Below are 13,157 nucleotides of genomic sequence, written 5' to 3'. Positions count from 1 at the left end.
ACATGGAGTCACACACAGTCCCATTTGGCGCCCCAATCTATCTTGTCACCCCAGGCAAGCGTGCCTCTGTGATAAATGGTCGCTTTACACCAAAAATCACAGCAATATTCAGGTTACTCCTACTCCCAAAGGACCAGTCACTCACCCCAGGTCATTTTGCGCTTTAGGTCTCAAACAAAAGACAATGTTTCTTGCCATGCCTATAAAAAACTAACTAAAGGGTTATTAACTAGGGAGAAGAAATGAGTTCTTTACAAGGTTAAAGCAGGTAAGCATACATGCACAAAGATACAGTCTTAAGTTCAAAATGTTATAGTAGCTTCTATAATAAGCAAGCTTTTATGTCTTTTGGGGCTAACCCAAGCCAAGCTGCTTTGGGATCTCTTGCTTATGTTTAGATATCTCTGCCCATCAGAGTCCAGACAGCATACAGAGACTCTTCGTAGTTCCTTCTGGTGAGAGATTTTTATCCCCATTTCCCTAGAGCCAAAGCTGATGGGAGAACTCTTCGTGGGTGGATGTGGGGGAGCAATCGACAAAGTCTTTGTTCCACAATGGCCCATTTGGATTCAGCAGTCCTTCCTGATTGGCAGGAGGTAACACCTTCTGTAGGAATCTAGCATTTTGCATTAGATGGTGGTTTTTTCCTGTTTGGTGAGTTAGAGTTTCAGAACAAATATTTTACAGTTATAGCGCAAACACTTAAGTATTACCTTTATAGCATGGGACATATTGTAAGTATTATATGCAGCGCCCTACAAGCATTCCATAAATTCTAAACACTACACACATTCTTATAACTCTAATATCTATTTTAACTATACTGACCCACAGGTAAGGCAGGCTGGTTTCCAACTATGCATTTGTGAGCGTTCAGTGAGGCCAGTTCCTGTTTACTCAGGGGTATTTCTCAGTCAATCCTTCCATTTCTTACAGTGCTTTTAGCAACTTTGTCTGCCATTTTGTTTCCTGTTATCTTCATATGTGTTGGCATCCAGGCTAATGCTATATGTATTCCTATCTATCCTAACTCTTTTGTTAGAAATATAACTTCATGGATTAAATCACTTCTACATGTGGAGATCCCTTTTATTAGTGCCACAAGGCCTGATATTGAACCCAAAAACATGATCCCTGCTGCTGAACGTCCATCCCAGATCCAGTGTAACACACTAGCATTATTGGCTAGTTTGGCCGTCACAACAGCTACAAAATCGGATATTCTTTTAGATGTACTAATTCCTAACTTTGGTGTACAATGTGCTGTCCCTACTTTTCCTGGTCTGTTTTTTTTTTTTCTTTTTTGGACCTATCTGTGTATATTTGACAAAAAACAACTCCACTTTTCATCTATATACTGGGTACACTTCATTTTTTTTATATCTATTATCTCCTTTTTACCCTTAGATTTATAAAATAAATCTAAATCCACATTTGGACATGTTCCATCCATAACGAATGTTTCCATGACGAAAAGTTTTGACTTTGTTTAGCTTTTCCTTGTCTTTCAACTTCTGCGTCCACATATGAACTCAAATGGCATGTGGAGTTCTAACCATTGTGTGCTAAAGGTCACGTATTGAATTCCCAACAATCCCCATCCATTTGTTTTGGTAGTTTCATCATTGCAATTCCCGTTAACTTTGTTAGTTCCATTGTAAACAGATTATTAAAAATCTTTTTAACCCTGAATTCTTATTGATTATTACAATTATAAAATTACTTATTGGAGTGCAACATGCACTTGTCATATATAACACATTCTTTATTTAGGCAGCTACTTAGAGTTAATTACGGAGATGGAAATTAGTGAAATAAATTTTTTTTGAACTTTAGGTAACATATACAAATATAATTGAAATTCTAGAAAAATCAGTGACATAAGTAGGGTTATCAGACAGCAAATGTGAAAAATCAGGACGGGTGGGGGGTAATAGGCGCCTATATAAGACAAAGCCCCAAATATAGGGACTGTCACTATAAAATCGGGACAGCTGGTCACTGTAGACATAAGTATAAGAATAAGTATAGTAAAATGCAAAACCAAAAACAACGAGGAGTACTAGTGGCACCTTAGAGACTAACAAATGTGCTTTTGTGGGCTAAAACCCACTTTATCAGATGTATGGAGTGGAAAATGCAGTAGGAAGATATATATAACAGTACATGAAAAGATGGGAGTTGCCTTACCAAGTCGGAGGTCGAGAAAATTCAATTGACGTGGGCTATTATCAACAGGACGAAAAATCACTTTTGTAGTGGTAATCAGGGTGGCTCATTTCAAACAGTTAACAAGAAGGTGTGAGTAACAGTAGGGGGAAATTAGTTTTTAGTTCTTGTAGTGACTCATTCACTCCCAGTCTTTATTCAGGCCTAATCTGATGGTGTCCAGTTTGCAAATTAATTCCAGTTCTGCAGTTTCTCATTGGAGTCTGTTTTTGAAGGTTTTTTTTGTTGAAGAATTGCCACTTTTAAGTTTATTGTTAAGTGTCCAGGGAGGTAGAAGTGTTCCCCGACTGGTTTTTGAATGTTATAATTCTTGATGTCTGATTTGTGTCCATTTATTCTTTTGTGTAGAATAAATATAGTGTAGTATAGTAAAATGGTTTCCTGTGTTCATATTTACAATCCTACAGTGTCCATACTTTCAACCTTATAGAGACTGTTAGAAACAAAGATGGAATGAAACATAAGTGGAGCACATCAGGAGACAGGTCCCAAATCAGGCAGCATGCTATTCTGGAACTTGCTACACCCAAGAGTTTAGGTCACAGGCTTTTATAAAAGAACTTACTTGATACACTTTTATAATACAGGAATGTGTTATACATACAATCAGTTGATTTATTTGCTTATCATTTGAGGTTCAGACTGCCTGACTTTGTAGCCCAGATAAAGCTTTTTTTTCTCCTGCTGGAATGTAGACACCATGATGTCTTCTCCCCAACTTGTTAGCTTGATAGCTTTATGTATTTTATAAGTAAATGTGCCTTCAGTGTCTCTGACAGACCAGGTTGATCAGCCAAGCAAATACACATTCCATTATCTAGGGCAGACTGGTGGGTTTATGAATTGCTTTAAGAACATAATTCTAGCACATATCCATAACTCTTGGTATATACCCGATACATACATCATGGAAGAATATTAGTGATCAGTGAGTTACTAGTTTTCCAATGATATATTACTTGACACCTCTTGTGTATATATCATGACTAGGGCCCTACCGAAATCACCGTCCATTTTGGTCAAGTTCACGGTCAGAAGATTTTAAAAATCGTAAATTTAATGATTTCAGCTATTTAAATATGAAATTTCATGGTGTTGTAATTGTAGGGGCCCTGACCCAAAAAGGAGCAGTGGGGGATCGCAAGGTTCCTGTAGGGGGGGTTGCAGGACTGCTACCCTTACTTCTGCACTGCTGCTGGCAGGGGCGCTGACTTCAGAGCTGGGCAGCTGGAGAGCGGTGGTTGTTAGCCGGGGGACCAGGTCTGAAGGCAGAGCCACCACCCTCAGCAGCGCAGAAGTAAGGATGGCAGCTCTGAAGGCAGCACAAAAGTAAGAGTGGCAATAGCACGACCCCCCCAAAATAACTTTGCAACCCCCCTGCAACTCGCTTTTGGGTCAGGACCCCCAATTTGAGAAACCTTGATCTCCCCCATGAAATCTGTATAATATATGGTAAAAGCACACACAAAAACAGATTTCACCGGTGGGAGACCAGATTTCATGGTCTGTGATGCTTTTTTCATAGCTGTGAATTTGGTAGGGCCCTAAATATGACACCACTGTGTGAGGTGTAGTGAGTATGTCAGTCCTGATGTGTTGCTGCACAAATAGGCCTCTGTGTCACAATGAGGAACTGTGTCTTATCTATTGTATGAGCCTGATCCTGCAAGCTCTTACTAGCAAAAAGCTTCTTTGCAGGCAATGAGACTCCTCACATAAGGATTAACATGTGGTAGGGCTTGCAAAATCAAGCCTTGTGTCTAAAGCAATGGGTAAATGTATGACACTGTGTAGATGTTTAATAACCAATAGTGTAATTCTTTAGAATAATGGTGAACATTTTAAATGTTACATCTTATGTAGTGCCAGTGGCATGCCTGTCTACTTACATATATGAAAGGAGACCAGGTCCAGGCCCCAAAGAGCTTACAATTAGGACTGTCACACGATTAAAAAAATTATTGCACGATTAATCATACTGTTAAACAATAATAGAATACCATTTATTTAAATAGTTTTGGATATTTTCTACATTTTCAAATATATTGACTATAATTACAACACAGAATATAAAGTGTACAGTGCTCACTTTATATTTATTTTTATTACCAATATTGGCGCTGTAAAAAACATAAGTAATAGTATTTTTCAATTCCCCCATTACAAGTACTGTAGTGCAATCTCTTAATCATGAAAGTTGAACTTACAAATGTAGAATTATGTACAAGAAAACCCTGCATTCAGAAACAAAACAATGTAAAACTTTAGAGCCTACAAGTCTACTCAGTACTACTTCTTGTTCAGCCAATCACTCAGACAAACAAGTTTGTTTACATTTTCAGGAGAAATGCTTCCTGCTTCCTGTTTACAATATCACCTGAAAGTGAGAACAGGCATTCGCATGGCACTGTTATAGCCGGCGTTGCAAGATATTTATGTGCCAGAGGCACTAAAGATTCATATATCCCTTCATGTTCCAATCACCATTCCAGAGGACATGCATCCATGCTGATGACGGATTCTGCTCGATAACCATCCAAAGCAGTGCGGACCAATGCGTTTTAATTCTCATCATCTGAGTCAGATGCCACTAGCTGAAGGTTGATTTTCTTTTTTGATGGTTCGAGTTCTGTAGTTTCCTCATTGGAGTGTTGCTCTTTTAACACTTCTCAAAGCATGCTTTACACCTCTCAGATTTTGAAAGGCACTTCAGATTCTTAACCTCACGTTGAGTGCTGTAGCTATCTTTAGAAGTCTCACATTGGTACCTTCTTTGCTTTTTATCAAATCTGCAGTGAAAGGTTCTTAAAATGAACAATACGGGCTCAGTCATCACCCAAGACTGCTATAACATGAAATATATGGCAGAATGCAGATAAAACAGAGTAGGAGACATACAATTCTCCCCCAAGGAGTTCAGTCACAAATTTAATTAATGCATTATTTTTTAATGAGCATCATCAGCATGGAAGCATGTCCTCTGGAATGGTGGTCAAAGCATGAAGGGGAATACGAGTGTTTAGCATATCTGGCACGTAAATACCTTGCAATGCCGGCTACAAAAGTGCCATGCAAATGCCTGTTCTAACTTTCAGGTGACATGGTAAATAAGAAGCAGGCAGCATTATCGCCCATACATGTAAACAAACCTGTTTGTCTTAGCAATTGGCTGAACAAGAAGTAGGACTGAGTTGACTTGTAGACGCTGAAGTTTTACATTGTTTTGTTTTTGAGTGCAGTTATGGAACAAAAAAATTACATTTGTAAGTTGCACTTTCACAATAAAGAGATTGCACTATGGTACTTGTATGAGGTGAACTGAAAAATACTGTTTCTTTTGTTTGCTATTTTTACAGTGCAAATAGTTGTAATAAAAAATAACAATATAAAGTGTAATCAAAAATAAACAATATAAATTAACAATATAAAGTCTACTTTTATACTGTATTGTAATTGAAATCAATATATTTGAAAACGTAGAAAAAATCCAAAAATATTTAATAAATTTCAATTGGAATTCTGTTGTTTAACAGTGCAATTAAAACTGCGATTAGTCATGATTAATTTTTTAATTGCAATTAATTTTTTTGAGTTAATCATGTGAGTTAACTGCGATTAATAGACAGCCCTACTTACAATTCAAACTAACAAAAGAGGGGAAAGAAATGCAGTGTAGTACTAGTGGCACCTTAGAGACTAACCAATTTATTTGAGCATAAGCTTTCGTGAGCTACAGCTCACTTCATCGGCTGCATTCAGTGGAAAATACAGTGAGGAGATTTATATACACACAGAACATGAAAAAATGGGTGTTAACCTTTTGTCCTGTTCCCCCCCCCCCCCCCCCCCCCGCTCTCTTAATAGCTCATCTTAAGTGATCACTCTCCTTACAGTGTGTATGATAACACCCATTTTTTCATGTTCTGTGTGTATATAAATCTCCCCACTGTATTTTCCACTGAATGCATCCGATGAAGTGAGCTGTAGCTCACAAAAGCTTATGCTCAAATAAATTGGTTAGTCTCTAAGGTGCCACCAGTGGTCCTTTTCTTTTTGCGAATACAGACTAACACGGCTGCTACTCTGAAACCTGAGTGGTTATAGTTGATAGGATTTCATTTTTTTGTTGGCGGTGATGGTGCTGATGAATTTTTATGTGTATGTTGTAATATGAGCTAAAATAAGCATTATGAGTTGAAGCATGAGAATAAGGGTGAAAGACTATCCAAAAAAATGCTGAAAGACTATCCAAAATAAATGTGTGTGCTCAGTATAGAATGCAGATATGCTGATGATGATCTTATTTCTGTTCACAGATTTTAAATACAAATATTTATCTAAAGTAGGCTGTTTACAAGAATGAAAGAATAGATCTCAAGGTAACTTACAGACAGTTGGATGGAACTGAAAGCTTACCACAAATCCATACATATAAGCATTTAGCACAAATGAGTAAGATGATGATTTTCAAAGGCACAAAGGGCAGCTAAGCACCCAACTCTCATTGAAAAACAGTGGGATTTGGTTGTTTAGCTGTCTTCTGTATCTTTATAAATATAGGCTAAGAATTTCAAAGTTTAAAAAGGCCCTGGGCTCCAGAGTCTGGAAACTAGATGTCTGATCCAACAAGCTCTTACTTATGTGATTAATCCCACTGACTTTATTGGGACTAATTGCATAAATAAATGTTTGCAAGATTGGTCCGTAGCATTGCAATAGCAAGTAAAGCATGTGTTTTTGTGTTTGTGTTGGGGAGACTTAACAAAACTGCAAGGTGAACTGCTATGGTTATGAAAGGAGGTATCTTTACTATAGCTTCCTGTCTATGCGGTGATAGTGAAATTATTTTGCTTGAGATTCTCTTTTCCTATAAATATTTTTATAAACTCTTATCTGTTGACTATGGCTTCAGTTCAGGAGAACACTGGGAATGTGTTTTGGAAACTTTCATTCTTAACATCTATATTATTCTTAACTAGCTATTGGAAAGGAATTGTCAAAATTAAGGCCTCAGTCCTTCAATTGGATCCACATGAGCAGAGCTTTGTGACTGTATAGAGTTTCAGAGTCTGCCCACATGGCTCTGATTGCAATATTGGCCTAAGACCCTAATCCTGCAAACAGTTATGTGTGTGCTTGCTTAAGTAAAGTTGAGCACATGTATAAATATTTGCAGGATTGAGACCTAAATTGGTAGTCATGAGTAACTTGCAATTTACTATTTTGCTGTGGATTTTGCCATCTCGTTTTTGGCATTCCTATAATCAGCGTGGAAAGTATCTATGTAACTAAGTTCATATACATATGTGAACTCCAAGATTCTTGTGACATTCTATTTAGCTGTAGTAAGACCGTGTTTTATGTAACAACCAGATTACAATTGGAGTGCATGCATTCCTTTCTATAATACGTAATAGCTAACTCCTTTTAAAAATGTATTCATTCCCTTGATTTAGAAATTTAAGTTGTTAATAAAATAACTGCTGGTTTAGTGTTGTTAGAAATTCAGTCGTGACTGAAGCTATTACACTATTTGATGATTAATTCTTGGGGCAGAGAGGAGCAAAGGCCAACCTCTGGGATTCATATTCATTTTTGGAGGAGGGAGGGGCTGATGCCTTCTCACAAAGATAATTTGGATGGATAATAGTTTCCTTTTAAAACCCTTGAACAGTAGAAAAACGTGGCTGGGCTCCCGCTGCTGTACACCCTCAGCTTTCACAGGAGAATGCTATGCACAGAACGTAACAAGTCAATTACTGCATTCCCTGCTTTTTTAGAGTGCATTGCTGGGAAGATAATCATTTCAAACACACACAAAATATTAGCTCTGTAGTGTTCCTTAAAAATGTGTGGTCTCCCTTGTCTCAATGTACTTCACCACCCACGTCAGAGCTGAGGCCAAATATTTCATTTGTTTAGAGACGCTGAACTGTTCTCAAGACATTTGCATTTCCCAATTTTAATTGCGTCCAGGTGTCTGAGACATGTCCCAAGCCTGTCCTTGCATAACTGGTTTAAATAAATTTTAAAAAAATCTAAGGTTTGTATCTGTGTGACTGTAAAACCATATGAATAAGCGGTGTCATCTGCAGAGCCTGCTCTACTCTGAGTGGCTTCGCAGGGGTGTACTGCTGATACTGGTCATTGTTCCCTACCAGGCTGTTGTGTGGTGTAAAACACAAACAAATAAATGAAAGTGGTGATGTTAAACCTTGTCATCAAACAGTTCAGAGTGGTTGTTGCTGGCTGGCTGGAGAACTGGTTCTGCAGGCTGAGAAAGGAGGCAGGGGATGTGCAGTCACAACTGATCTCTATCTCTTCCCTCCCAAATGCTGCAGGGACCCCCAAGAGTAAGATAAAACTAATCCAGTGAGTTGTGTCTGGAGACATAAAAAGTCATTTGTCTGTACTTTTTGAGTTTGTTTATGCTGAAAGGCAAGTCGAAGGAAAAGTTAGTGTTCTGCTCATGCTACTATTCCCTGTTGCATGAGGTATATGATTACAGTATATTTTTCATAGACTGATTTTGTGATGTCTTAGGAAAACCTGTTCTTCAGAGGACTGTGTCCAACCCTCCTGAGCATATAGAATGCTAGTGGTTCCTTTGTGACCTCTTTATTAACAGATCTCCACAGGTGGTGGGGCTGCTGCATGTCATCAGTTTCTAGACTGGTGTATCTGTTCTGCTTGATATGCCCTTCTTTTCAACACATTTACAAGACAATAGAATCTAGTCCTATGATTCCCCCCCCCCCCGACTTTGTTTGTGTTCCCCCCCTTTTGGACCAGACCACACTTCTCTTTGCAGATACCAGAGGGATGTCGCCCTGCTTGTGACATAAAGCCATAAGGAGGCACTGCACTTTCTGGCTTCTGCAGAGAACTTTCAGAGTAACAGCCGTGTTAGTCTGTATTCGCAAAAAGAAAAGGAGTACTTGTGGCACTTGAGAGACTAACCAATTTATTTGAGCACAAGCTTTCGCGAGCTACAGCTCACCTCATCGTATGCATCCGATGAGGTGAGCTGTAGCTTGCGAAAGCTTGTGCTCAAATAAATTGGTTAGTCTCTAAGGTGCCACAAGTACTCCTTTTCTTTTTGCAGAGAACTTGTAATTTCTGCTGCTTATCATGGACTTGCTCTTGTGGATCTGAATGGAGACTAGGCCTTTAGAGTTGCAAAAAAAAATTACATCTACAGTATGGCATAGCTAGTTAGCCACAATTCTTGGGGTGAGGTGGTGTTGCAAATTGATTACACATTATGCTGCCTCCTCCTGGAGGAGTGAAGTTCCATTCTAGGTCACAATGGACAGGCAGAATGATTCTTGTTAGTGGATGTTGTTATCTGAATACATAACGTATTAAAATCTAGCATTTGCTCATGGTCTCAGACTATATGAAGTTACACTTTTAACGCTGACTGTGAAATGTGTTTTGAGACAAATGTGCTACACTTCCATTTGTCAGGTTATCATTGCAGTAACTACACATTATCTTTTCAGATATGACATCAGGACTTGTAATAGTAAAAACTTTCTTTAAAGGCTGGAGTCTGGTATGCTTTCATCATAGTCTGCTGCACTAGGATCCTGTAGCTGGTCAGATGTATAAAATAAAATATCCATTGCTTTATTTTTTTGCAGAACTGGAGAAGACTAAATGTCAGCATGAACAAGAACAAGCTTTGGCTAGCAGGGACTCTTCCTACTCACAAATGCCCAGACCTATTGGTCACTTTGTTCCTCAGTGTGATGAGCACGGGAATTACCAACCAATTCAATGCCATTCTAACACTGGGTATTGTTGGTGTGTGAATAGGGATGGTAATGAGATTGATGGCACCAGAACTGGACCAGGAATCCGACCCCCATGTAAGTTACTCAAGGATTTGTCTCTTCTGTGGGTATCTCTTAAATTGTTGCAGCTTCTATTTTTAATGGATTCTGGTATACCGTGTAGGTGCAGCGCTGCACTGGAGTATTGCAGAGTTGTGCTATCTCAGTGGGACCATGCCCGTTGCTAAACCCCTTGAGGCGCTATAATTAAGGCTATGTTTTAGTAAAGGTTTAGTTAGGGTATTTTTAGTAAAAGTCATGGACAGGTCACAGGCAGTAAACAAAAATTCACAGCCAGTCACCTGTCTGTGACTTTTACTAAAAATACTCCTGACTAAAACTTGGTGCAGGGAGGGCAGCCCAGGTGCTGGTGGGGAGGATTGAGGAGGGCAACAGCATGCAGGCACTGCCCCTGCAGATCCCATTGGCTGCAATTCCTGGCCAATGGGAGCTACGAAGCCAGCGCTCTGGGTGGAGGCAGCGCACAGAGCTGCCTGGCCATGTCTCCACCTAGCAGCTGAGCGAAGGGAATGTCACCGCTTCCAGCGAGCCCCCCAGGTAAGTGCCACCCAGAGCCCACCTCCCCACATCCCATGCCTCTGCCCCCTCCCACACCGAAACTCTGCTACTGGTGGGTGGGTGGGTGGGTGCGCGGTTGCCCCAGACTTCCCCAGCAGCTGCCAGTACAATTGGCGCAGGAGCTGCCTGAGCTGCCCCTGAGCCAGGCGCACCAGCCACTGCAGAAGTCGCAGAAAGTCACAGAATCCATGATCTCCATGACCCACTCGCAGCCTTAGGTATAACGCACTCGATCGCAGCACCGTGTGCAAGAAAAGTTCAGAAGCCGTATAATATCTGTTGTACTACCTTTCTTGTTACTATCCATTTATAGTGCTATTTCTTTCTAAGATGTCTGTAATTATGCATTGAAGATAATGGCTTGCTTTGTTGTATTTACATGAACTGAGTTTTTCGTCTGCTTTTCGTCATCTGTCACCAAGGTCTGAGCACATCTGCTCCTCCTGTTGTTATTGGGCCCTCTGTTCGACCAGATTCAATTCCTCTGCCCCCAGGAACACACTTACTCTTTGCCCAAAGTGGGAAGATTGAACACGTCCCACTGGTGGAAAATAATATGAAGAAAATGGATGCAAAAGCTTTACTGCATGTTCCAGTGAGTATCTATTGTACCTCCTATAGCCACTGGTGCTTAGGGAGAAAATGTCCTCTGGGTCACTGAAGAGTCAGATTATGGACCTTGTGTACAGAGGAAACCCTCTCAAATCTTCCTTACATTGAAGGACTTACTCATTTTAGTCCCAGATTTACCTGTGCTCCACACAAATTTGGTATCCTCTCACTCTTATTGAAATTATTTATATCAGTAATAAAGAATCCTGAGGCTACAGAAAGAGTTATTTACACTAAAGGAAAGGTTCACACAGCATTTTAGCTTTTCATCATGAATAAATCTTCTGTCCCTTTTATGTCCAAAAAACCTCTTATGGCTCGTATGTGGGAACACCTCACCCCCAGACTCATGGCTTTCATTGGCTTCCTGTCCACTGCAGCCTCCAGTATAAAACTCCATATTATTCTTAAAGGTCTTCCATTGAGTTTCTGTCTTTTCTCCTCCTGTCATCTGTCTGAATCTCACCCAGTTCTCCAGTCAGTTCCCTAATCACTTCAGGATCACAGTTTGTTTACATTTGCATGGCCGCCCGCAGCTCCCAGTGCCCGTGATTCACTGTTCTTGGCCAATGGGAGCTGCAGGAAGCAGAGGCCAGCATGTCACTGTGGCCTGCGCCACTCCCGCAGCTCCCATTGGCTGGGAACGGCGAACTGTGGCCACTGGGAGCTGTGGGCAGCCGTGCAAATGTAAACAAACTGTCTGGTGGCCCAACAGCAGATTACCCTGACGGGCCGCGTGCAGCCTACGGGCCGCAGGTTGCCCACCACTGGTTAAGAGTTACAGGCCATGGAAAAGAGGATGGGATTTGAAAAGCATCAGGGAGTCATATGATAAGAAGAGGCTTTTTCCAAACAGTGGGAAAGAATGTGGGGAAAGGATTTACCACCCACAGGGACCAGACCTGGAGAGGGGACAGACAAGTTTGACATCTGACGTGTCAATTATTATCTTGATGGGCTGCACGCAGCCCATGGGCCGCAGGTTGCCCACCACTGCTCTTAACTCTGTTAAATGATATGATCTGATTCCTTGAGCTACCCAACTTCAGCATGTTCATTTGTTCTTCCTGACACTTGGCATTACCCCTTTCGTCCCAGTCCCCGTTATAGAGTGGCTACCAGTACCAGGTGTTGTAACTGTTGTACTTTTGTATTTCTTGGGCATTCTTCGTAGGCCAAATACTGATCTCAGTTACACTGGTGCAACTCAGTGAGTAATGTCAGTAGGATTGCCCTGATGTAAGAGTAGAATTGGGTCCATTGTCTATTGTATGAAGATTCTATACAATAATAAATTGATGTTGTATATCAGCCCCAGTACAAACTTGGGCAGTCAGGTTGATGTATAAGCAGAACTGGAAATTCCTGGTGGCTCCTTCTGTCTGGTCTGAATAAAATAATTTAAAAGAGAAACTCCAGTGAAAACCTTCATAGATAAGATTAACTCTTAGTTTAATCATTAATTAAACTTTTCCGACCTCTTTCCTTTATACTGACAATAGCTGGGGTTGTTTTTTTTTAATCCCAGTTTCTAAATTATAGAGAGATTTGTGTAAATGTCAAGCAGAAACAGCATGTTGCAACACTCAAACACTCTGATCACCCTGCGACCTATTGCCTGAACACATGGTCAAGAACACCATGCATAAATAAATCTCATTTTAATGGATGTTTTTGAAATGCCTTGTTAAGGGGTTGCTGGACTCTCTGTACTCTTCCATTCTGCCAGAATCTTATCTTACGAAGGCATCACAAGAGATAGACTCAGGAATCCATACAAAATGAGGAATGTCAAACTAAAAGTCCCATCCAATTGCTATGATAAGGATTTTTTAAATCTAAATGTGTGCTCTTTAGGTTCTGCTTTCTTTTGCAAGTCTTAAAGAGTCTTAAATCTTT

At 40.2% G+C, this 13,157-nt stretch overlaps 1 protein-coding gene across 1 annotated transcript in view; it reads left to right on the top strand.

The window, feature by feature from the left end:
• Positions 1-13,157, top strand: part of NID1 (nidogen 1) — an 80,714-nt gene that overhangs the window by 48,867 nt on the left and 18,690 nt on the right. Inside the window, exons 13-14 of the mRNA XM_037895290.2 lie at positions 9,876-10,103; positions 11,069-11,241. Coding sequence (XP_037751218.1) covers positions 9,876-10,103; positions 11,069-11,241 — 401 coding nt within the window. The remainder of the gene's footprint in view (positions 1-9,875; positions 10,104-11,068; positions 11,242-13,157) is intronic.

Source organism: Chelonia mydas, chromosome 3 (genome assembly GCF_015237465.2).
Source record: "Chelonia mydas isolate rCheMyd1 chromosome 3, rCheMyd1.pri.v2, whole genome shotgun sequence".
In the NCBI taxonomy this organism is placed as follows: Eukaryota; Metazoa; Chordata; order Testudines; family Cheloniidae; genus Chelonia; species Chelonia mydas.
The sequence above is the reverse complement of the archived record's forward strand: the minus strand, read 5'-3'. Positions and strand labels throughout refer to the sequence as shown.